This window comes from Sminthopsis crassicaudata, chromosome 1 (genome assembly GCF_048593235.1).
Source record: "Sminthopsis crassicaudata isolate SCR6 chromosome 1, ASM4859323v1, whole genome shotgun sequence".
Lineage (NCBI taxonomy): Eukaryota > Metazoa > Chordata > Mammalia > Dasyuromorphia > Dasyuridae > Sminthopsis > Sminthopsis crassicaudata.
The window spans coordinates 636,249,494-636,277,187 of NC_133617.1; the positions used below are offsets into that span (position 1 = coordinate 636,249,494).

Consider the following 27,694-nt stretch of genomic DNA (forward strand, 5'->3'; position numbering starts at 1 on the left):
GAATAGATGGAAATTCATTTATTTTATTAAATGTCCATCTTCTTCCCTGGAAAAAGATGCGCATTTTTGCTGGGTTAATTATTCTTGGCTGCATACCAAGTAAGTTAGCCTTTCGGAATATCATATTCCAGGCCTGCTAGATCCTGGGTAATCCTTATTGTGGCTCCTCTATATCTGAATTGATTTTTTCTAGCAGCTTCCAATATTTTTTCCTTCGTCTGATGGTTCTTGAACTTGGCCACTATATTTCTTGGCATTTTGATTTTAGGGTCCCTTTCATTAGGTGATCGATGAATTTTTTCAATGTCTATTTTACCCTCTGTTTCTACAACATCTGGGCAGTTCTCTTTGATAATTTCCTGGAAAATCGTGTTCAGGCTCTTTTTTTTTTTTTTTTTTTTTTTTTTTAATCATTTTTTCAGGGAATCCAATTCTCACATTGTCTCTCCTGGATCTATTTTCCAGGTCTGTTGTCTTCCCAAGAAGGTACTTGACATTCTTTTCCATTGTTTCATTTTTCTGGTTTTGCTTGACTGATTCTTGGTGTCTCCTTGAGTCATTCACTTCTGTTTGTTTGATTCTGATTTTCAATTATGTATTTTCTTCACTCACTTTTTAAATATCTTTTTATAATTGTCCAATTGAGTTTTTAAGTGATTTTTTTTTTTTTTTTTTTTGTTCTATGGAATTTTTTTTTCCATTTCATCAATTTTATTTTTTAGTTATTTTATTTCTTAATGATTTGATCTCTTTATCCAGTCTGGATGACTTCTCCAGGCTCTCTTGCCAAGCTTCCCTTTCCTTTTCCCATTTCTCTTCTAGCTCTCTTGTTAAAGCCTTTATGATTTCCTTTTTGAGCGTTTTTTGTATTGAGCAGCAGATCATATCCCCCTTAGGGGATTCCTCTGGAGGCAGTCTGTTTTTAGTCTCCTCAGTATTTGAAGTCTGCTCTCTATCCATACAGAAACTGTCAATGGTTAGAGCCCTTTTAATTTTTTGTTCATTTTGTCAGAGAGGAATAAAAAAAAAAAAAAAAAAAGGAAAACAAATGGTTTGCTTTTGGTGGGGGGATGGGGCTGGATGTTGTTCTGAGCTTCCTCTACAGACTGAGGGAGGCAGCAGTGAGGCATTAGCAGGACAGCGATGGCTGTGCTGTGTCTGTGCTCTGAGTCTCTAAGAATGGGCTGAGTCACTCCGGGTAGGGGTGGGGGTGGGGGTGACCAGTCCAAAAGATACTAGCTTTCCAGGGTTTTATTCTTTACCTCCGGTGTTTACACCTTCTCTGTTGATCCTAGCTTGTTGCCAACATGGAATATCCATACTGGGGTAAAGCTAGTTACAGAAACAGCAGAGATCGCACCTCTCCCCCCTCCGGTCTGAGCAGTGTCAGCTGCCCTCCCTCTCACTACTTGCTCTCAGCCTGTGCCCAGTCTGTTTGACCCTCCCCCGAGCAAACACAAACCTTTTCTGGTGAATTTCAAGGATCTTCTGTTGGTGATTATTTGTGGGTTTCTTTTCCGGTCAAGCATTAATTCTGAGGCTTGTCATGAAGTAAATTCTGAGAGAAAACTCGGAGCTCAAGCAGCTGTCTGCTTCCATGCCGCCATCTTGGCCAGAAGTCCCCACAAACTAAACTTAAAAGAAAAAAAGCTATTTGCACTTATGCTATTATAGAATAAGAAGAGTTAGAAGAGTTACAGATAAAAAGAGTAGACTAAAATATTGGAAAAAGAAAAATAAGTGCTAGTGATGCAAGACAATTATGAAAAGAGAAGAGTTTGGTTTTTATGCACAAAATATATAGAAGAAAACAATACTTTAAAATACAGAATTGACCTACTGAACAGTCAAAAGAACTTTTTAAAAAAAAAACAGACTAGGCCAAAATGTGGAAGGAGTTACAGAAATTACTGAATAAAATAACTCCTTAAAAATTAGTATTGGGTAAGGGGAAGCTAATGATTTCATGAGATATCAAAAATAATAAAATCAAAGAATGAAAAAATAAAAATAGGAAATATCTCATTGGAAAACCAGCTGACTTGGCAAATAGATCAAAGAGAGATGATTAAAGAATTACTGGAATACCTGAAAGATATGTTCAAGAAAAGAGCCTAGACATCACATTAAAAAAAAAAAAATTAAACAAAAGTGCTTCAATATTTTAGATTCTGAATTCAAAATAGAATTGAAGGAATCTATCAGTCACTTCTTAAGAGAGATCACAAAGTGAAACCTCCCAGGAGTGTTGTAGCTATATTACAGAGTTCCCAGATTAAGAACAAAATATTGCAAACAACCAAAAAGAAACCATTCAAATACTGTGGAATCAAAGTGAAAGTCAAAGAAGATTTAGCAGCTTGCACATTAAAAGAGTTGAGAGTTTGAAATTTGACAATTCAGAAGGCAAAAGATCTAGGATTACAATTAATAAATATCACTAAAACTTTGTTTAATCCTTTAGGAAAAAAATGAATATTTAATAAAATAGACGAGTTTCAAGCATTCCTGATGCTTGATCAGCACTGAATAGTGATGTTCTGACATAAGAATGAAGATTTGAATTAAAAGGTATGCTTAAAAGAGAAATAAGGTTTAATAAAATGAAGCTACTTGAATTTCTTTTTGGGAAATGTAACTAAAGAATTTTATATAGAGCAGTTAAAAGGAATTTACATAGAGAGCATGGAAGTGAATCAATTATGTTTAAATGTTCTCCACAATAAATGAAAGGTATGAGAAAGAGGATACATTGGGAGGATAGGGAAGAGAAAGGTCGAATGGGGGAAATGTCTTATAAAAGAAATGCACTCTTTATCTCTCTCCCTCTTCTTCCCTCTCCCCCCTTTCTGTCTCTTTAAACACCCACACACAGAGGTGTATTTAGAAATGTAGTAGAGGAATGAGATAAGAGAAAGGGGAATGATAAAAATGAAGTTAGATTAAGGAATGCAGTGGTTAGGAGCACAAGACTTGTGAAAGAGAAGAAGCACAAGAAAATGGAATAGGGGTGAAAATATCAGTAATAATAACTGAATATGAGTGGGAAGAACTGACTCATAAAACAGAAACACACCAAAATGGATTATTAACTAGATTCCAAAAATAGAATGTTTTATAAGAGACAAACTGGAAAACAAAAAACACACCGAATTAAGATAAGAAGCTGGAATTGAAATAGCCTTAGAAAAGGTAGGAATAGTGGTTATGATTTCAGACAAAGCAAAAACCAAAAATAAACTTAATTAAAAGCGATAATCAGGAAGACTATATTTTCCTTAAAGGTACCATAGACAATGAAGGAACAAAAATTATTTTATAGTAACTCCAATAAAAGCCTAATTTCTAAAGTTTTGACAAGTATAGAACAGAATCAAATTTATAAAAACAGAAGCCATTCCCCAGTTGATAAATGGTCAAAAGTTATAAACGGACATTTTTCATAGGAAGAAATAAAGTTAGCGCTATTCAAGGAAAAAAAAAATGCTCTTATTTGGTATTGATTAGACAAAGGTAAATTAGAACAATTCTGGTACTGCCTCATATGACACATGCTAGAGGGGATGAGGGAAAAATAATTATCTCTGTGAATTGTGAACTGGTCCAACCATTCTGGAGAATAATTTAGAACTTTGTCTGTGCTGGGTCCTTTGACCCAGCAATACCACTACCAGTTCTGTATCTGAAAGATATTTAAAAAAAAAAAAAAAAAAGGGAAAAATAAACACCAAATATTTATTGCGACTTTTTTATGGTGGCAAAGAATTGGAAATTGGGGGGGGGAAGATTCTCATTAATTGCAATGATTGAACAATTTATGACATGTTTTTGGTGGGAAATGATTTCATCAATACATAGTGAAGTGTATGAACTGATTCAGAATGAAGTAAGAAGTACTAGGGACTATTGTGCATGGTTATAGCAATGTTGTAATGATGCTCAACTGAAACACTTGGCGACTCTTACACTACAGTCCAAGGTAATTCCTTAGGACTCTTAATGAAAAAAGGCTATTTACTTTAAGTAAGAGAACTAATGAACTCTTAAATGCAAATTGAAGTTAATTTTCCCACTTTATTTTTCTTATCTTTTTTAAAAAAAATAGTGCTGGTTTAAAAATATGTTTTGCATGATTCTACATGTATAAAAATTTAAGTCGGGCATTTTGACTTAACATCTGTAAACACCAAATAGAATAGTGACATCAAGGCAAGTGGAAGTAGAGTTTCATATATATATATATATATATATATATATATATATATATATATATATATGTAATTGGAATTCATAGAGAGGACCCCATGAAAATTCAATGCTTCTGAAACAGAATGAGAACCTTTTGGTATGGAATTGTGTAATAGTTCTTAGCTGATGCAATAGCCACTTAATTGTCAGACATTTATTAAGCACTTCCTTTGTGTCAGGCCTTTCTATAGGTGCTGGAGTGACAAATATAAAGAACAAAAATTCCCTAGTTGAAATACAGTCACATTCTGTTAGGAAGACAAGTATATGTACATATGTGTTTGTGTACATATACATGTAGATCTAGACTAAATCAATACAGAACAAAAGCAAATAATAAGATGGAAACAAGACTTGCCAATCAATTGTGTGTGTGTGTGTAAACTAGAAAGAGAAACCTAGAGGTAAACTAGGTGAACTCATTTTCTCCTGATGATTTTTTTTTTTTTTATAGAAATAGTGATGTTTAGAGGAGTCTTCTCTATGTATTTGCTGATGAATAATAAATTTTGTTTGGGGAATATTAAAGTTGTAATGTCTTTGGGGCATCTGGTAAAAGTATGTTATATTGGACTGAAACTTAGGGAGAATCTGCATTTCTGAGTTATCTACATAGAGATGATATTAAAAACCCATGAAGGGACATAAAGTTCCCAGGCAAGTGAACTAATCTTTTTTTTGAGAGTATTAACCATTTGAGTCTTGGCTTGATCTTCATTTTTCTTGATTCCAAGGTCAAGAAAAGGTCAATATCATTTTCTTGTCATGATGTATATTTTTATGATCATTAACTTAATAAGAATCTCAGTTCTGCTATTTACAACTTTCTTGACTGTTGAAGTCAGTTAAGTTAGGCTTTGTTTTCCTTATCTAAAAAACAAAGGATTTTGATTTGGTGTTTTCACCTCTAGGTACCTTTAAGTCTTATGAATCATTGTCATGCAATCTAAAAATATGTATTCGGCACATACCACATTTTTGTGCTGAGCCCTTAAATCTTAAAATCCAATTTTGACAATTATTATTTGTATTTCTAATAAAAAAATGAATTTAGAAAGTCATCAACTACCACTATCTAAAAGCTTCCATTAACTAGAAATAGAATTATACTTTTTTTAAAAATTGATGAATCTTGGTGGTAATAGCTTTTATTTGAGTTTTATTTGAGTTGCAAGAACCTTTTAAAATCCATCTAGTCTAAACATGATTCTTATAATAAGACTCTTATTATTAGAGTCATGATTTCAGGAATAACTTTTAAATAAAATTCTGTTATTAGAATATGTAGTTCCTGAGGTCCCTTTGTATTGGAGTTAGGAGATTACATCATTCTAAATAGAATAAAATAATTATTTTTGCATAATTTGATTGACCAACTGATGTTTAATGTATGTTTACTTATAAACAGTACTATCTTACCTATTTCCACATCATTGGCATTTTTAATTTTAGATTTGTTACTGATTTCAGAGAGTTAAAGGGATTCTAGAATTATCTAGTGTGACACTTTGTTCACTTTAGGCAGGAGTTCTTTAGCTACTCCATCACTAAGTATACTCGCATAGCTAAGGAGTTATTCATTCATTCATTTATTTTTTTAAAGAATAGTTTATTTTCCCCCCCAGTTACATGTTAAAACATTTTTTAAACATTAAAAACAAGTCTTGAGTTCCAAATTCTATTCCTGCCTTTCCTGAGATAGCAAGCAATCCATAGGTCATATATATCTGAGGCATTTAAATTATTTTCCTTGCTCTAAGACAAAACAACCTTATTTTTTTTTTAATAATAGCCTTTTATTTTCAAAATACATGCTAAAATAGTGTCAACATTCACCCTTGCAAAATCTTGTGTTTCAAATTCTTTTCCCTTCCTTTCCCCACTTCCTCCCTTACACATTAAATAATCCAATACAGTTTAGAATATATGTAATTTTTATATACTTATTTCCACATTTATCATGGTTCGCAAAAAAAAAAATCATATCAAAAGGAAAAACATGAGGAAAAAAAAAGTAAGCCAGCAACAAAAAAAGTGAAAATATTATGTTCTTGTTCTTTTTTTTATCACAAGTCTGTTGGAATTGTTCTGAATCACCTCATTGTTTAAAAGTACCACATGACAAAAAAACCTTAAACTTAAAAAAAGTTCATGGAAATTTCTTGTTTTCATCAGTTAATCTAACCAGGTAGTTGTCATTGACTTTTTTAGTAAATTGTAAATGACTATAACTTGAATTACTTCAATTAATAATGTGTTATTGTGGTCATGGCTGATTTAAAGAGATTGTCTTGCCCCTTCTATTACATAGAAGTGCTTGAATTCAAACTTTCCAGTTTAGAATAAGAAAATGGCATATCCAAAATTATTTTCTTGCCTTAAAGATTGCCTTAAAATTTTTTTTGCATTATTGACCATATAGTCAAACTACAACATGTTGTGATACACATTCAACTTTACTTTCTAGATTGGGTACTCATTTTCATTAAATTAATCTGAATTTTTTTTGTTTACTTTTTATTTGTAAATTTTTCCACTATTGTAACGAATTAATTTTATCACTGCCAAGGATAACCAGTTTATTAGTTCCATGAAAATAAACTTCATTATCCTTGTGGTCCAGGATTAAGCATAGTGTGTTCTAAAATATTTAGTCCTTCATAATTGACATTTGATGCTCAGATATCCTATGGCCAAAGTTAAGTTGAAGTTTCTGGATGAAATGGTGTTTTTAGATATGTTGACATAACTTTAAACTGGTTTTTATCATGAAAACTCTACACAAAAGTTGGATTGAGTCACAGAATCACAGAATTATAGGAATTATAGATCATCTAGTCCAATTTAAATAAGAATCCCTTGTGGACATCCAATCTTTATATGAAATGGGGGAAAACTACTTGAGTGTGCTCATAATTTTGGAAAATTATTCATTAAAATTTTTCTTTCCATTGACAAAATATTTCATTTTTTTTTCATTTCTATTTACTGATCTTTTTGGAGGGGTCAATCAGAACAAGTTTAATACTTATGTGCCCTGGGACAGCTAGGTGGCCCAGTAGATAGAGCACCAGCCTTGAATTCAGGAGGACCTGAGTTCAAATCTGGTCTCAGACACTTAACACTTCCTAGCTGTGTGACCCTGGGCAAGTCACTTAACCCCAGCCTCAAAAAAAAAAAATACTTATGTGCCTAAAGATACATTAATGACACCTCTTCAGTTCTTCAAAAGTCTTTTGAAGGATAAACATCTTTAGATGTCTTAATGGATTCTTATACTTTCACCATTCTAGGAACTCTCCCTTGGATATGCTGCAATTGATCAGTGATATTTCTGTGGTAGTTAAATAGTTGCTTAAAAATTTCTTTCTATATATGTATGTATGTATGTATGTAAAATGGCCTTTTAACTTGTTTCTAAATTCTGAATCAAGCAGAAAGTAACTAAAGAAGATCTCATTATCACTGAGGCCTATACATTCTAATTATCTTGAGATAATCATAATGAATTTTCATAAATGGATTCTGAATTTTTATTTTATCAATAAAATTGATTATGTATCATGAATTTCCTAGATCTAAATTTATTAGTTAACTTTATTAGTTTATTGATGCTTCCTTTCCCATTTATTTCTAGGGTGTGGATGAATGGAACATAGCTCATCTGAATACCATATTGGATGTTGTTGGAGAAGAGTGTGGTATTTCTATTGAGGGTGTAAATACACCATATCTGTATTTTGGCATGTGGAAAACTACATTTGCATGGCACACTGAAGATATGGACCTGTACAGCATTAATTATCTTCACTTTGGAGAGCCTAAATCTTGGCAAGTTACAAATTTATTTATGATAATGATAAAGATGATAAATATAATGTTTAAGATTTTCAAAGTGCTTTACATATGTTAACTCATTTACTTAATTCATTTACTCCTTCAACAACCATGGCATAGGTAGGTGCTATTATTATGCCCATTTTAGAGATGAGAAAACTGAAGTCTAGGGAGTTAAAGTGACTTGCTCAGGGTGATGATACAACTGGTAAGAATTGAGGCAGGATTCAGATTCCAAATCTTAACTCCAAATATTGATATATGGGCTAGGGTGGGGGATGAGAAGAGGAGGAGGGGAAAGGGAGAGGAAGTGAGTTGTATTTTTCTTCATTGTGTGTGTGACTTTGGTAGTGTTTATTTTCATATTTGTGTTCATTATGAACAAGTTTTTTATTATAGGTTTCAACCTTTACACATAGAGTTTTTGAAAAAATTGAACTCAGAAATCATAAAGACAGTAAATAATGACAGGAAAAGTGAAAGTTTGTAATAATGTTTAGATTATTTTCCTTATCATCAAAGTAGGCTGTTTTTATAGAGTGTTACATTCACTCAGTAGATCAGGATTCAAATTTAAGTTTTGATTCTGACATTTATTAGTTTTGTGACATTGAGTATATAAATGTTACGATTTTTTCGTTTGTGAAATTGATAAATTAATATTTGTATTACACACTTTGCAGAGTGTTTTGCATATCTTAAGTCACAGATTATTTATCTTGTAATCAATGCTTTTTTTTGATGTATATCCAATTTTCTGCTTCACTATTGTCTAGAAATTAATAGGTTAAATAGGATTTTCAAAACTGGATGGGATCTAACTATATTATCCATGAATCTAAAAGGGTTTAGTATAAGACTTGTGAGACAGGCATCATGAGAATATATTAATGAGTTTAGCAGGCTTGGGGAAGAGAGAAATAATAAATGAATTTGTAGTAATATATTAGTCTTCTTTGATGGGAAACCATTTGAAATAAAGCTTAATCTTTAGAATTTCTTTTTGATTCTCAATTCATTTTGCTTAAAGGACTCATTTTTCTCAACATTAATTTGGAATTTCATTTAACATTTTGGTACTGGCAAACTGCATTTTATTTTGCATTAGCAATATATATTCCAAAAAAAAAATTATTGTCTTTTTTATCATTTAAAATGAGCCATTGAAATAATTGAACATATTTTATTAGTTTGATGGTTATTACATGATAATTCAGTTTTTAAGAATTCATCATATATGAAAGAATAATCTGAAAGTCCAGAAAATGACATGTCTTCTGTTTGTGAACATTGTGAAGTTATGTTCAACTTATGTAAGCCAAATTATCTTTTTCTTAAAATAAATTTTAAAACAATATCTTAGGTTTGCTATCATCCTCATATCCCTCATATCATTTACTCTTAATGAGTTATTGCATATAATACAGAATACAAAAGAGGAAAAAAGGCCATCATAATCAACCTGTTGAAAAAAGTTTAATTTTATATGCTATGTTCTCTACTCATAATCCTTCATTTTTACAAAGAATATGGGAAATATCTTCTAATATTTTTTTCTTTGGGGCAAGATTTAACATAATTTCATGTCATTCAGTTTTGATTGTTTTATTTATTTTCATTTACATGGACTTTTAAAAACAACTAATCTGACAACTTTTTTGCATCTTTAAATATACTTTAATGAGCAAAACATCCTTTTTTTGCTGTAATCACTTGTTGCCATTTACTATATTGTTGTTACTGTTTTTTGGTTTTTTTTTTTTGCTAAGGCAGTTGGGTTTAAGTGTCTTGCCCAGGGTCACACACACTTAGCTGTGTGAGATTTGAACTCAGGTCCTCCTGACTTCAGAGCTGGTCCTCTATCCACTATGCCACCTAGCTGCTTCCTACTATATTGTTTTAAGGTCAGGTTTATTTCTCTTCATATTATTTCATTTAAGTCTTCCATGTGTTTGTTTTCATAATATTTATATTTTTCCTTCTATTTTACAAATTTATTCTTTTTTAGCCTCATTATTTAGTTTATATATCAAACAGTGTTATGAATTTAATAATCATCAACAAACATACAGATTTACTTAAATAAAGAACAAAAAGAAAGATTATAGATGAAACTGCAATTTATAATCTTATTTTAAAAATCAAGCAAGGTAGTAAAAAAAATAGGGGTTCATTTTCTGAAGTTTTTGTTTTCATTGTAGATCTATTTACAAAACATTTAAAGACACAAAAGAAAGGAAAAATGAATTTATAAAGGGACACAAACAGGACCATTTTCTTTCTATCTTAAGATCACAAAAATAGAACTGAAAGGGGATGGATTTGAGACTGTCACTTTATTCATTAATTTTGTTTTATGTTTTATAGAAATTTATCAAATACCAAATGAAATATGCATTTATATATACATAATAGAATAGAAAAAGGATTTTATATGAAACTTTGGATCTCATGTAAAGCTTGATGAATTTAGGTTGTAATATTTAAAATTTCCTTGTTTGATTGAAATTTTTCTTGGACTTCCTTTTCTCTCTTTTTATTTTTAAAAAAGTCCATTCTCTCCCCTCTCCCACCTTTTTCTTTTCTTTCCTCCCTTTCTTCTTCTGTCCTTTACCTCCCTTTTTTCCTTCCCCCCTGCCTAGCTTCCTCTGTCCCTCCCTCCTAACCTTCCTTCCTCCTTCCTGCCCTCCCTCGTTTCCTCCCTCCTTCCCTTCTTTCCTCCCTTCCCTTCTTCCCCCCTCACTTTCATCTCCTCTCCTCTCCTCTCTTCTTCTGGTACTAAGAGAAAGCATTTATTTAATCCCTGCAGGGAGAGGCCCAGACACACCTGGGAGCCATCCCAACTCGGGCCATGTGCTACTCAACCTGACCAGCTTCCCCCTTGTCAGGTTTAAATAACAAGAGAACCAAGCCTTTATTTCATTTGATATAGTAAAAGGAAGTAATCATCCAATGGTCACAATATGTCTGCCTCCCACAGTTTGCTCCTCTAACTCATTGCCTGATGGTTCAGAGATCATGTGGGTCCCCCCTCCCCCAAGGTTTCTCTGGGACCCAGAGTCCAGCTCTGGGAACAGGGATCATGTAACTTAGTCTCAATACTAAGAAATACTTCATCCAATCAGTTCCATTCAGTCCCCCCTCTTTTTTATCTGTTGAAGATTTCTCACATATATATATATATATCTTCCACTAATATATATATATGTATCTTCCACTAGGGCATCTTTGTGACCTAGGCCTTCAGGCTGGTTGCTTTCTTCAGTACGAGCTGCAATTTGCCCTCTACTATTTAGAACCAACACCTGGACATCAGTGGAAGCTTTAGCTAAAAGTATTTTAATGATTAAGTGTATAAGCAAGAGGGTGACAGGATATTGCTGCTTAAAACAATGAGCAGGAACCAAAGACCCCACTTCCACCAAATCCCACTCTCTCTCTTGGAAGCCCTATCATCACAGAACAGATTGGCATCTGGAGCCATAGAACTACTGCACTGTGGAGGCCCAGGCCCCAGGGCCGTTGTTACATCCTTCCCACTTGAAGCAATCCAGACCTAGATTCATTTGGGACAAAGAGATGAAGGTCTCATCTTCTGGTACTGCTTCAGGCTGACAAGGAGCAGTAGAGCTGATCCTGCCTAGTGGGGTCTAGACTGAGGAGGGGGAGGTGTGTGACTTGTAGGCAGCAGCAGCATCTGGTGCTGAGTGTCAGAATCAGGCATCAGGTGATTTCAGGTTGACCAAGTGTTTAGAATTTCATGGAAGAAGCAACTCTCACAAGTATATTGGAAATATAAGGACTAAATAATATGAGCAAAAGAGAAAGAATAAACAAAAGTAGAGTTAATATGGAGGTTACTAGGGACAGTAACAGTAACTCCACCCAAAGGAAGGCTTGGGTCTCCCCACTTTTCTATTTTTTTTTTTTTCCTATCCTCTCTGTCTCCCCTCTCCCACTTTGGTCCCACATAGCAAATAGATGTATCCAAGCAAACCAAATTCATATCTCTATTTTATTTTTATGCTGTCAGGCACATTTTTTTGTCAATACGTATGAGCCATCTTCATTCTTCTGGAATTGTAGTTAGTCATTTAATTGATCAGAATTGCTAACTCATTCAAAATTGTTTCTCATGATAAAAGATGTTGTTTGAACTGTTTTTATGTTTTCCTCTTTGCATTAGTTCATGCAAGTTTCCCTAGGTTTCTCTGAAACCATCCCTTTTACCATTACTTGATACAATGCAATAATTCCATTACATTTATATGCCACAATTTGTGTAGTATTTTGCTATTGCCTGTTATTCCATTTGTTTCCAGTTTTTTGTTATAACATAAAGAGATGATATAATTTTTTTTTTTAAATAGACATGGGCACTTTTCCTCTTTCTTTGATCTCTCTAGTTATAGGGCTAATATGATATTATTGCGATAAAGGATATGCAAGTTAGTGACTTCTGGGGCATGGTTTTAGATGATTTTTCAAAATTGCTAGATTAGTTCATACCTCTTATCAACAGTTGCAATAATATGCCTTGCTTCTTGAAGTTTTCAACTATTGTCACTTTCCTTTTTTGTCATCTGCTAATCTCATTGTCTGTAAGGCTCAAAGTTGTTTCAGTTTGCACTTTACTAATTATTAGTGATTTGGAAAATTTTTTTCAAAATGTGGTTGTATTTTACTTGGATTTGTTCCTTTATAATTTGCTTATTGAGGAATAATTATCATTTCTCATAGCAGAATAATCTATTATAATCCTGTGCTTCAGTATGTTTAGACTTTTCAGAAGTTAGAAATCTATTTTGTTTTTAATTGGTAATATCACAAAAATATTACTATAAATTTTTTACTATAGATGTATCTCTAAAGTACTTTGCAAATCTTAGGAGCTATGTAATTTCTAGCTATAAACTATTTAGATCAAAAACTTAGTTCTTATTATTATGTTTTGTTTCTTTGATACTTATTTCATTCCTATATCAAAGGTTATTTTGTATAAAAGACTATAAACTTATTTAATAAACAGCAAAAATGATTAATATCATAAAAGAAATCCTGATACATTAAAGAGAAGAAGTTTTAGTAGGTAATAACATGCATTTGTACAGCAATTGGCCACTTAACAGGCTTAAAGTAAAATAATTAAGTTTATTAAACTTTTATGAACCTTATAACTTTTTGCATCTTTAAAAACTTTTAATATGAATATATCAGTTTTTGCTGCAGTTACTTGTTTTAAGTGTTTTAGTTTTGAGTTCGCAGGATTTTGACACATTCTTTAATTTATTATGAAACTATTTTGTCACTTCACATATTCCATGGAATATTGACAGGTGTCCATCTTTTCAAGTCTAGCCCTTACATAACCTGTGAATTTTCAATGGAACTTAATCAGCTGGGTTCTTGTGACTGAGAAGTTCTTTATACTGAATAATTTAAAAAAATTTTTTTTAAAGCTTTTTATTTTCAAAAGTATATGCCCTGATAATTTGACAACATTGAACCTTGCATAGACTTGTGTTTCAGATTTCTCCTCCTTTCTCCCATCCCCTCCCTGAATGGCAAGCAACCCAATATATGTTAAACATGTTAAAATATGTTAAATACATTATTTATAAACATATTTATAAAATTCTCTTGTTGGACAAGAAAAATCAGATTAAAAAAAGAGAAAGTAAATGAGTAAGAAAAAAAATGCAAGTGAACAATACAAAAAGAGTAGAGAATGTTATGTTGTGGGGTACACTCAGTTCCCTGCTGATTTCATTTAGCATCATATACTGAATAAATTTCTTTACTAATTATGAAATGTGATATGATGGAAAGTCTTATAGTAGCCTAACTCTATTTGTCAATTTCTGTGATTGTAGGGCAATTTAATTTTTCATTGTATTAATATATTTATCATAATTATTTCTTTCTTTAATGGGGAAAATTTTTCAAACTCATTGGGAATATAGAAAATTCCCAAAATGTTGTTTTATTCTCCTAAAGATACTTTCAGTTTTATAGACTTATCTGGCTCTTTGACAGATATTTTGTTATAGCCTTGTATCAAAATGTGAATTTCACAAGTGAATTAGCTTTTTGCAGTGTTAACAATACTCCTGTCTTTGTAATGTCTTCTCGATGAGAAGTGTTTTTTCTTTGTAGCAATGATTAGTAACTCTGTATGTGTATATGTGTGCATATGTGTTTAAAAATTTGGTTTATTTGCTGTCTTCCAAATTCAAAAACCAATACTGTATTGTAGAGAAATCAATAATGATCTTTTCCAGTGCCAGATTCCATTGGAAGTCTTTGCTTCTTTTCTGAGAATTAATTAAGCCATTTCTCAGCAATATAGTTTATCAACTTTTGGTATTTATTTTGTTTTTTTGACTGCATCTTTTTGGTAAGTATGGCTGATCAGGGCTGATCATGTACGTTTGAATGGTCCTTGAAATGCCTGACTTTGTCACACTGATTTCTCAACTTTTACATATTTTCTTAAGAGAAATAACCATTTTTCCAGATCACAAAAGCATTGAAGGGCAGTCAGTGTTCAATGGCATGAAATTCTTCACTCAATTTGTATAGAATTAAAAATTGGTGGATAAATTAGCTCAATCTGATTTCATGTTATCAGACAGACATTCTTAGACTAGCTTCACTAGAGCATACACACATTCACACACATAATTTTAGCTGTGCAGAAGATAAAATAACATAAAAATTATTACTTGTTGGAAGTAATTTGTACTTCATTGTACCAGTGTATTTTCTTAGCATTAAATTTTATTTTTCCAAATTTTTTCCCAAAAATAAACTTACAGTTTTTAATGTATTCTAGAAGTTTATAATATTTCATTTAGGGAAATGATATTATGAACTACATATAAGTTTATTAATAACTATTTTCTGAGTAGGAAATGTTTAATTTCATAGAACTTTTTTATTTTTGTTATATATGCAAGAGTAAGGTTCAATTGACTAAATTAACTCATTCTGCCCAATTTAATGTGATTTCCTTAAAGACTGGGAATATTCATATATAATATATACTCAACTTCATCTAGTCATGCAGTCAGTCATTCAGAGATTTTACCACAAAAAGTCTAGCATCTTATTTGTTTATATACATATAATATCTTAAGTTGTGTGATATGAAGCATTTTTGGATTGGTGGAAGAAATTTAGTCAATCCCTAGGAATTGTCTGGAGAATATTAAGTTACTTTAGCCTTAAGATTGAAGTGACTGTAAGCCAGGAAAGAGTGTTGTAGCAAAACCTTTTAGGAGAATTCATCTGGCAGTGGAGGAGAATTTCATCTTTTGCCTTGGCCTAGTGAAATTTCTTCCTTCCTTGACCAGAGGAGAACCAGTTTGCTTTGAATAGGTCAAAGATTTTTGGAAGTTTTCCCATCTTCCTATCACCTTAACTTTGTCTTCTGAGGCAGCAGTGTCTGTTAGCAGACTGGATTCAGTATAAGGGAATTTCATGACTGGCCACTCTATCCATTAAACCAACTAGCTCCCCTATAAATTCAAATAGAGTCCAAGAAAGAATCTATACCATCCCTCTGGGGAATTTATTAAGCTCCCTGCGGAGAAAAGAATTTCAATATTGAGGAACTATGAATTATCTTCTTATATGTTCTTTCTTAGTTTGAGTGTAAGATCTTCTAGATTCAACTTACAGGAAATGGTCACAGACTTTTGGGGGAGAATATAGGGGATTAAAAAAACCCTACCCAATTGCTTTCATTAAAATATCTTATTGATACAACCCAACTAAATAGTAAATGATTCTAATTAATGACTGATAATCTTGGTCAGATGCACTTATTGAAGATTTATGAACTACAGGCAATAGGAAGATACTCTAAACTTTCAGGGGTAAAGTCCAAAGGAAAAACTAGTAGCAACTTTATAGTGATCTGAGTGATGAGTAGAAATGGTCTTTAAGTCAGTTGTCTCAGGGTATGTGCTCAGTACAGGAATAAGGATGTGCTTATGCTATCCTGAAATTTGTAGTGATAATATTTCTCCTTATGCTTTTGACAATTTGGGACTTAGGTTGTGTTAGAGGAGAACTCGTCTCAAAGTACTTAAAAAAAATTTTTTTTTATTTAAAGTTCTAAATTCTATTCCTCTTCTACTTCCTTCCCTGAGCTCTTAAGCAATCAGTTATAGATTATACATTTACAATTATGTATAACATTTCCATATTAGTCATTTTTTACAAGAAGACTCGAATAACAGAAAAATAAAGTGAAAAGTAGTATGCTTTAGTCTGTATTCAAACAATATCTGTTCTTTCTCAGCTAGCAAATAGTGTTCTTCAACATTAGTCTTTTGAAATTGTCTTGGATCATTGTAATGCTGAGAATAGCTAAATCATTCACAGGTGTTCATTGAACTTGTTACTGTGTCCAATGTTTTCCTGATTGTGTTTCCTTCATTATGTGTCAGTTCATGTAATTCTTTCCAGTTTTTTGAATTCATCTTGCTTGTCAATTTTTTATTGCACAATAATGTTTCATAATTAAACAGCATGTTTAATTATTGCCTAATTAATCAAATATCATAATATTTAATGTTAAACCCCACCCCCAATAAGTTACAAGTACATGGCATTTGCATTGCAACTGGATTTATTAGAGGAGAAATGAATATGAATGTGGAATTCCAGGTGCCAGGAATTTACAATCCAAACAGTTTTGCTTATTTACAAAATTGGAACATAGGAAGGAGATAAGTAGAACCAAAATCTCCTAAATAGGAGTGGCATGAGAGGATAATGGGAGCAGTAGAGATGGAAAAAAGACTAATTTCCTCTTAAGGGGGAGAGAAAAGGTAATGGCAAAAGCAGCATTCTTTTCCCTTTGGAATTGCTAGACCAGATGATCTTCTGTATAAGACTTCCAGCTATATAAGCAAGTTTCTCAGTCTATTACAGGCTGATTGGCATCTGTCCTGACTCTCAAGGACACACAAGGATTCCAGGTTGGGTTACAAACAATGAATTATGTTAGCTTAGGGCAGTCTTTGTCCTTCATCCTTTTATTTCTTAATCTTAAAAATCCTATATATCTGTACCTGTATAAATATATAAATTGTTAGTCTCAGGAACAGTAAAATTAGTTTATTTAAATTGGAAAATGAATTAAATTGGAAAATTTTTCTTAAAATTCTTAAAAGTTCATTGAACATAAAAATGTTTTAAGGTTTATTCTTTTCATGGTATGGAGAAATTGTTTTTAAAAGTTTCTTTAAAAAAAAAAAAGAGCAACTAGGTGGCACAGTGGATAGAGCACTAGCCCTGAAGTCAGGAAGACTTGACTTCAAATCTGGTCTCAGACACGTAACACTTCGAAGCTGTGTGACCCTGGGCAAGTCACTTAACCCCAGTTGCCTTATCAAAAAAAAAAAAAATTAGTAAATTGGGGTAGCTAAATGTCACAGTATATAGAACACCAACTTTGGAGTCAGGAGAACCTGAGTTCAAATAAAGCCTCAGATACTTAACACTTAATAGCTGCATGACTTTGAGCAAGTCCCTTAACTTCAGTTGTCTCACCCCTTAAAAAATTTTTTTTTTTTTAAGTTTGGGAAATGCCCAGTTGAAAGAATTTATAGTATAGTATCTTTAAAAACTATGGTAAATTTCTGTGTCCTTTACAGGAATGTTAAATATAATTAAGATTTTAAAAGAAATTTAATAATGTACATAAGGAAGCGGTTTCTAAGAATGTTAAAAAGGAAAATGTTTGCTTGTACTTTTTTTATTTTATTTACTTTTTTTATTCTATCATACCTGATAAAGTACAAAAAATATTCTTTTAAATCTTTTAACTGAAACAATTCCAGATTCCAGTTCTATAGTAAGAGAAGTGGTCAGTCTATTTTATGAAGTCACAAATTCTATTTAACTAAATAATCCTTTAAAACTTATTAATGGAATTGAGCTTTCTTTGAAACAAAGAAAATCCATCTTTAATCTATATTAATCCATTTAAGTAAGTTGAATTGATTACTTAAAATTTGCTTTCTTGTTTTAACTATTCGTTTTATTCTTTAGATCATGATCTTAAATTATAACTTTAAAAATCTATTTATACCATTTTAGGTATGCTATACCTCCAGAACATGGAAAGCGACTTGAACGGCTAGCTCAAGGTAAAATTATTTTCAACATTTCTTGTCTAAAAACGTGCCAGAAATCCTTAGTTTTTCTTTGGCCCTTTGTTATTAAGTATGGATTGCCAGTTTATTTATTATAATTTAATTATTTTAAAACATTGTTTTTAAAAATTCTTTTATTATGTCACTTTAATGGATAGCATTTTTAAAAAAAATTCATAGCTTGCATGCACATATATAAAAATAAATTCATTGAAGGGTCCCTGGGGAACCCATGTACTCTTTCATTTGACTCAGTGAATTAAGACTTCAGTTTTCTGATTGAAGCCATTGCAATGGTTATTTTCCTTTTCCTTCAAGAGCTTCTACTTTTCCATAGCTTTAGACTCTTATTGGATTAAATGTAGTTCAGGATAAATGTAAATTCATGTTTAAAGATTAATCAAAATAGACAAACTATTAGTTTCTGATTATTGATGAAGTCTATTTCTAATTGTTTATTCCTTTGATAAGATCTGTGATGATTTCACTCAGGATAACTAAAAGGCTTTTTTTTTCTTAAAAGACTTTTTTTTCTGAAGTGGTTTATTGAGAGAATATGGCATAATATTATTACCAGTATTTCAGAAAAGAACAAATTTTATGAAGATGTTTTATTTAAGCATAATTTATGCACACTTGTTGTGGAATTTGAAATCTTACATTACTACATAGTAAGATATTAGAAAAAGCATCTTTTTTTTAATGAACATCAAGAACAACTTTCAATGAAAAAGAAATAAAAGAGCAAACAGGAATTCCCCTAAGTAATTTATCATATGTTTAGCGATAAATATGGGGGAAAAAATTGGAGGAAGAAAAGATTTTAAAGGCAATATTTTTTTAAAAAGCATTATGATGGTAATTGTTTTATGTATTTGAAAAGATGGATCATATTATATGATATATATTTGGCATGTTACTTTATATTCTAACTTATGGGCTATGAAATTGCAAGGAATCCATAAATTAATAAGTGTATCAGCATTATCTTGATATTTATTATTTGATAAATTATGCAGTGTGCTTTCTAAAACAAATAAGAAAATGTATTTCCTGTGAGTAGAATAATGTATACGTGTGTAATACTATTTAGGAAATAAAAATGGGTATTATTGTGGTAAATAAAATGCATATTCATTTACAAGCAGTCCATATTTCATATTCACTTTTTTTCTATTATATATTTTCTTAAGGGATCTTAAAAGTTCTGATATCAGGTGAGGAACTGGAGTCAGGATAGATGCACAAAAGCTTTTTCATATTAAAAAATATTTGAAGCCAAGTACTTACTGTTTTTTTTTTTGTTTGTTTGTTTGTTTTTTAAATTCATACATTTGTTTGCTTTCTTACCAGGCACACGGTAGGCATTGGAATTTGGGAGTTGGATGGTTTGTAATCATCTGTAAAACAAATGATTGAAAATTTATACTATATTTAGTATAGAATTGACCTCCAAAGGTGCCACTGTTGTTGTTTTTGTTGTTGTTAGACGTCATAGTAGTAATATTCTTTTTGGTGGCAATTGAGGTTAAGTGACTTGCCCAAGGTCACATAGCTAGCAAGTGTCTGTGGACAGATTTGAACTCAGGTTCTTTTGACTCCATCCACTTTACCATCTTGCTGTCCTGGGAATTATTATTTTATTGTTATTGGACATTTAAAAAATGAGATGTTAGAATTGACTTAACTACAGTGGCTTCTTTGAATATTTCTTCCCATCTTTGTCAGCAATTGGAGGAGGACTTTCCCACTATGATTACCATTAACTCAGAAACTGTTTATTTTTATTTTTGTTCCTATAATTTTAAGAAGTTAATGTTCTTTTTGTGTTCTTTGGTGTATTTTTATGACAATTCACGTAGCCAAATTCTATATTGTTACAGTACTTTTTAAGTAACCACTTAACTGCTTGCCATGGGTACTTTGTTGTATTTTGACTTCATTGTGTTCTCTTCAAAACTAGATGTAATAAAGTGAACCTATTATTGATAGAAGTCTTAAATATATGTTTAAAGCAAGCTTATTGGATTTTCATGTTATTGGGCCAGCCATTCATTTCCCATTTATAGAAATGTGTAAGATGCAATTATAGTCTTTCTCTTACGTAAATTCTTGAAGATTTTTTGTTTCAAAATGTTATATAAGTTTTTTAATGCATTTTTGAAAAAATAATTATTTGGTTCTTATCTTTCTAAATATATCTCAGTTTCCTACATATTTCAGAAAATTACCTTGTTATCAGAGAAGCTTGCTAATTAATAGTGATTTAGCATATTTTTGATATGACTATGGACAGCTTTGATTTCTTTGTCTAAAACCTGCCTGTTCGTATCCTTTGACCATTTTTCAGTTGGGAAATGAAAATCTATGGTTTTGACTTAGATTTTTAATTTTTGTTGCTTTTTGTATCTTCCTCCAGATTTTCTTTCACTTAAGAATTTTCATATTAGAAATACATTTTCTTTTCACGTTTTTGAAGAAACTCACCATTAAAGATTTTATTTTTTGTAATCTGTTAACTACTTGTGCTTTGAAACTCATAAATACTGACATTTCTTTCTGCTTTTTAAAAATTTCTTTTCTCTTTTGAAAACATTCTGAAATTTTTTGTTGTTGTATGTAGTCTTAGGATTTCAGACAGTTTTTTCCTTTGGAGCAATAGAGTCCAGATGAATTAGCTGGTAAAGTGTAGCTTTCCATATTGTTGCTCAGTTGTAAATGTCAGTAGTTATTTTTTAAAAATTATGTTTGTATATCATTAAATGTTTCCTAATTACATTAAAAAACTTTAAAAACATTTTTAAAAATTTGAATTCCAAATTCTCCCTCTTCCTCCTGTCTCTTTCCTACCTGTTGGGAAGACAAACTTAATGATATAGGCTGTAAGTGTAATGTTAAGTAATACACATTTACATATTAGCCATGTTTAATGTTCATTTTTCCTAATTTCCCTCCCTTCTTCCCCCCTCCTCCCATAATAAATAAAGGGAAAAAATGTGCTTTAATCTGTACTCAGAATTCATTAGGTGGACTTTTTCATCATGGTTCTTTGAAATTGTTTTGTTTCATTGTCTTGATTAAAGTAGCTAAGTCTTTCATATTACAATATTGCTATTACTGTGTAGAGTGTTCTTGTAATGCTCATTTATATGAGTTCACAAAAGTCTTCCCAGTTTTTTCTGAAACTTCTTATTTCTTATACTACAATAGTATTCCATCTCAATCATAAATGGGCCTGTGTTAGAGATATTGATATCTCTAGCTTAGTTTAGTTTCAAACTATTTTACTAAAACTAATACTGCAATAATGTAAATCACGTGGATTTTTTGCTTTCCCAGAGCATATAAACATGAATTTTATACTCTATTCTGTTAAGTCTATTAAGTATTATGTCTTAATAAAATAAAACAAAGCATATCTTAATTTAAAAATACTTTATTGTTAAAAAATGATAATCATCATCTGATCTCTCAGACAGTCATAATCTTTTTGCTGGTGAAGGATCTTGCTAGGTATTAATGATTGCTGAATGATTATGATGTTCACCTAACTTTTGACCTATCTTGATTTTCAACATGTCTTCCTCATTAAACTTAGTCATGTTTAACTTTTTATATAAATTAAATGAGGTGCTATTCTTCCTTTCATTTGATAACTTAGCAGGCATTGTAGGGTTATTAATTAGCCTAACTTTAATATTGTGGACTCTTATATGGACGTGTTCCATGGTGCCTCAAAACAATTTCAGTAATAACATTATAGCTCACTGATGCCAGATCACCATACCAAATAAGGCAATAATGAAAAAGTTTTAAGTATTCGGAGAGTTTCCAAGATGTAACACTGACACATGCTATTGGAAAAAAATGTGCCAATAGAATTGCTCAACAGAGGGTTGCTACAAACTTCCATTTTGTAAAAAGCACAATATTTGCTAATTACAATAAAATAAAATTCAGTAAAAGGAGATATGCCTTATTTAGCCATTCATCAACCAGTGGGCATCACCTTAATTTTCAATTCTCAGCCACTAAAAAGAATTGCTATAAATATTTTTGTACATATAGGTCTTTTCCTCTTTTCTTTGTTGTGTTTGGAACTTAGATGTATTGCTGTGTCAGAGGTTATATACTCTTTTCTGCATAGTTTCAAATCATTCTTCAAAATTTTTAAGACAGTTCATAACTCCACTTACAGTGTATTAGTTTGCCTATTTTTCCATAGCCCCTCAGAGATTTGAATAGATATCTCAGGTAGTTTAATTTCCATTTCTCTAATAGTAATTGAGAGCATTTTTTCATTTGATATTGAAAGCTTTTGAGTTCTTCCTATAACTGCCTATTGGTTTCCTTTGTGTATTGATTAGCAGGGTTTTCAAAGCAGTTTTTGTCAAATACTGAATTATTATTTCAAAAACTTGAATCTTTAGGTTTATGAAATATAGCCAGGTGGCAATAGCCAGGTGGCACAATGGATGAAGTGTTGGGCCATGAGTCAGGAAGACTCAACTTTTCAAGTCCAAATTTGAACTTATACCTATTAAGATATGTGATCCTAGGCTAGTCACTGAACACTGTTTCTCTCAGTTCCTCACCTATAAAATGAGCTAAAGAAGAAAATAGTAAGCCATTCCAATATTTTTGCAAGAAAACTCTAGATGGATTCATGCAGAATCAAACAATTGAAACAACTGACCAACCGAAGAATATGGTACTTTGCTAGTGCATATTGTGTGTTAAATGTATTTCACTTATTTACTTCTCTGATTCTTAGAAATTACTAGATTTTTTTTGAGATCACTGCTTTATAATAAAGTTTAAATATAGTACTGCCAGGCTACCTTACTTTGCATCTGTTTCCATTGATTCCCTTAATATCCTTAAACTATTTTTCCAGATGAATTTTGTTACTATTTTTTTTTTTTTTTTTTTTTAGTTCTATAAAATAATTCTTTGGTAATTTGATAAGTATGGAACTGAGTAAGTAAATTAATGTAGGTAGAATTTTCATTTTTTTATTCTATCTTTTTTTTTTCTTTTTATGAGAAATTAATACTTGTGGGGTGTGTGTGTGTGTGTGTGTGTGTGTGTGTGTAGTGTTTTGTAGTTGTGTTCATATAGCCCCTGGATTCGTCTTGGTTGTAGTTATTTTAATTGAAATTTATTTTTATATCTTTTCCTGCTTGGTTTTATTAATAATAGATGCAAATGTTAACAGTTTATTTGTTTTTAGGAACTTTTTAAATAGTATTTTATTTTCCCAAATATATGCAAAGATAGTTTTCAACATTCACCTTTGCAAAACCTTATGTTCCAAAATTTTCTCCCTTTCCTTCCTTCCTCCCTTCACCTCAAGATAACAAGTACTCTGATACAGGTTAAAATCATATTTCCATATTCATTATATGCAATAAAAGTCAGATTAAAAAGAAAAAAAAACCCATGAGAATAAAAGGAAAAATTAACTCAAATGCAACAAAAAGGTGAAAACATTATGCTTTGATCCACCGTCTCCCTTGCACTTTCCATCCCAGATCCATTGGAACAATCTTGAATTACCTCATTGTTGAAAAGAGCCAAGTTCATCACAGTTGATCATCACATAATATTGTTACTGTATAGTGTTCTCTTGCTCATTTCACTTAATGCTAATGATTTATGTGGATTTATTTTATATCTTGTTACTTTGCTAAAGTTGTTAATTATTTCATTTAGTAATTGATTCTTTGTGATCTAAGTCTGCCATCATTTTGTATTCGAATTCCTTCAATTTTTTTTTTTTTTTTTTTTGGTTAAAAAGAGCTCAGGAAAAACCCAAAGTAGCAATGTTAAAAATGAAAAGGGTGAATTCATCACTTACAACTGACATCTATAATATGATATTAGATAATAGTGGTGATACTAAATATCCTTTATCACCCCTATTTAATTAGGAATGCTTCTAGTTACCTCCATCACACATGCTTGCTGCTGGTTATGGAAAGATTGTATTTATGAAAAGCTCCATGCTTTCCAGTGTTTTTCATAGGAATGAGTATTGTATTTTGTCAGAGGCTTTTTCTGCATCTGTTGAGATAATCATATGATTTTTGTTGATTTTGTTATTGGGCAGTTATGTTGGTAGTTTTACTAATATTTGAATGAACCCTGCATTTCTGACATATAAACACCATTTGGTTATAGTTTATGATCCTAATGATATATTACTGTTTTCTGTTTCCTAGTATTTTATTTAAATTTTTATACATCAGTATTGAACAGGAAAATTGTTTCTACCTCTGTTTTCACTCTTCCCAGTTTGGGAATCAGTGCACCATATTTGTGTCATGAAAGGAATTTCAAATTAGTTTATATAATTACTGGGATTGGTTATTTTTTAAATGTTCGATACAGTTCATTTGTGAATACATCTTGGTTCTGGGGATTTTGTCTTATGGAATTATTAATGTTTGCTCAATTTCTTTTTCTAAAATGGAGTTATTTAAGTAGTTTTCCTTTTCTGTTAATGTGGCCAGTTTACATTTTTGTAAGTATTCATCTATTTTGCTTATGTTGTTAGATTTATTGATATAATTGGGCAAACGGTACCCAGTAATTACAATTTCTTCTTCATTAGTAGTGAATTCACTTGTTTTCATTTTTAACACTGATATTTTTTTCCTTTCTCTTTTAAAATAACTTATAATTAGCTTTCTTTTTTTCATAAAACCAAATCCTAGTTTTACTTTTTTTTTTTTTTTGTTCATTTATTTTATTAAGAATACTATTAAAATTTGAACTTGGGAAGTCTTAAGTATTGCTTTGTCTATATCCTATTGATTTTGGGGTGTTATCTCATTGTTATTCTTTTTTTAAATGAAATTATTGATTGTCTATGATTTGTTACGTGACTAATCTATTCTTTGGGATTGTTACTGAGTTTCCATTCAATTTAAACTTGGGAAGATGAGTCTTCCTGACTCATAACCCAATACTCCATCCACTGTGCCACCTAGCTTTGTTTCATAAACTGAAAGATCTAAGCTTTTGAAATAATAATTCAGTATTTGACAAAAATTACTTGGAAAACCTACATTTTATTAAGTTCTCCTTTAATTTTTTAGGATTTCCAATTTGGAGTTTAATTGGGAACTTTTTCTTTTTCTTTTTCTTTTTTTAAAGTTACATGCCCAATTAATCAATCTTTTCTTTATTTTATTGATATAAGTGTTATAGCTCACACTTTTCTATTAAGTACTGCATTGACTATATCCTGTTGATTTTGGGATGTTGTCTCATTGTTATTATTTTTTAAATGAAATTATTGTTTGTTTCTATAATTTATTATTTAATTAACTTATTCTTTGGGATTAGGTTATTGAGCTTCCAATTAACTTTTATTTATTTATTTGCCAAGGCAATTGGAATTAAATGACTTGCCCACAGTCACACAACTGGAAAGTATTAAGTGTCTAAGGCCAGATTTAAGCTCAAGTTCTTCTGACTTCATGGCTGGTTCTCTATCCACTGCACTACCTAGCTTCCTTCTCCAAATAATTTTCAATTTCTTTTTGCATGACTCCTTATTGAATGTAATTCTTACTGCATTGTCATCTGAAAAGTATATTAATTATTTCTGTTTATCTGCATTTTCTTTTGAGATTTTTATGGCCTAATATATGGTTTGTTTTTGTGAAGGTTTCAATTACGCCTTTCTATTCCCATTCAATTTTCTCTAGACATCAATCATTTTTAATAATTCTAGAATTATATTCCTCTCCTTATTCTCTTCCTTATTTATTTTATGAGTAAACTTACCTTGTTTTGGTAGGGGTGTCCCTAATTAGTATAGTGAGTGTTTATTTCCTTTGGAGACTATGCTGTTTGGTATACATATGTCTAGTATTGATATAACTTCCTTTTATCAAGATGTAGTTGCCCTGCTTATCTCATGTAAGTAGGTCTTATTATTATTATTTTTTTTATCAAGTCTCATTTCTTTTTCATACATACCCTTTTTTGTGATTTTCTTTTCTTTTCTTTTTTTTTTTTTTTTGAGTCTTATTTGAAACTCCAACTTTTTATTCTTATCCTTTTCATAAGGAATTTTTGAATGTTATTTTTTCTCTAAAGCATTATATTCTTTTTGCTAGATAATTATTCTTGACTTATTCCAAGTCTTCCTCCTTTGATGTGAAAGCTGCTAAATATTGGGTGATCTTCACTGTGGCTTCATGTATTTTGAATGGCTTGTTTTGTGATGTTTGTATTATTTTCTCTTTCACCTGGTTTGGTTGTTTTTATTTTGGGATCTTTTTCTAAGGGTAATTGGTAAATTATTTAGATTTCTATTTTTCCATCTGGTTCTATAGGGGTAAATTTTCCTTTATAATTTCTTATAAAGTTGAGCTTTGTTAAGATTGGGCATAGGATAGCACTGTTTCAAACTTCATGCTTTCTTTCTTTCTTTCTTTTTTTTTTTTTTTTTTTTTTGTATAACAGAATTCTGTGGGTTTAGAAATTTTTGATGCTTTTAAGGTAGTATAATGTGGGAGTAATGGTGGTCACTGCTCTCTTGGTATGAAGAGCCCCTAATTCCTAGTGACCTGCTTGCTCCTCAGGGGTCCTGTTCTAAAGTCACTCCTCTCTGCCTTTAAATTGTGATCTGAATTGTGATCCTGAGGTGTGGATATAGGTATTGGAGTTACCAAACAACAGTTGGTGTTGCAAGTATATGTATACAGTATAATTTCTTTCTACTTAATTTCCAGGTCTCTTACTCTCTCTGACTCAAGAGCTTCTGAAGCTTTTGCTTTTTCTGTTTTGCTTACATCCTACCAATGGTGTTGTATCTGCATGTGCCCTGTCCAGCCCCCAGCCTTATGTCACAGACAGTGTCTTTTAAATTCTGGTGATGTCTTAGGCTGGAAGAATTTCTCACTCTGATCTTTTGTTGGCTCTGTTGCTTCAGAATTTCATTTCAGGTATTATTTTAATGTTTATATATATATATAAGGTAATGTTGTTAAGAGACCAGCTGATTTCTTCTCTACCGTGCCATCTTGACTCTTCGCTTCACCTGTCACTTTGAACATTCTTATATCCTTTCTCATTCCTGTTGTTTTATTTTGAAACTCCTTAAATATTTTAAAACCAAAAATAGCTTGGCATGTAGACGAATTCTATTCAGATAGCTTCTGGAACAGTGTGGTTAATCTTTCATTTTCTATACAGGCAATATACTTCATGAAGGGAATTAATTAAGATGTTAATTTGAATTCTTCCTCAAAACTTTTACTGTGTGTTCCTGAACAAAATACTTCCTCAATCTCCTCATGAGTAAAATGGATACCATAAAAGTATTTCTTTGAGGATCAAATGAGATAGCATGTAAAATCCATTGCAAATGAAATACTTTAAAAGTAGTATTATTTTAAGTATTATTATTGTTATTTTTTTCC

At 31.2% G+C, this 27,694-nt stretch overlaps 1 protein-coding gene across 13 annotated transcripts in view; it reads left to right on the forward strand.

Moving 5' to 3' along the window:
- KDM4C (lysine demethylase 4C) overlaps positions 1-27,694 on the forward strand; it is a 433,156-nt gene that overhangs the window by 116,248 nt on the left and 289,214 nt on the right. For all 13 annotated transcript variants that reach the window (XM_074282887.1, XM_074282892.1, XM_074282890.1 and 10 more), the window contains 2 exons: positions 7,886-8,079; positions 18,199-18,248. In XM_074282887.1, the coding sequence (XP_074138988.1) occupies positions 7,886-8,079; positions 18,199-18,248 (244 nt within the window). The remainder of the gene's footprint in view (positions 1-7,885; positions 8,080-18,198; positions 18,249-27,694) is intronic.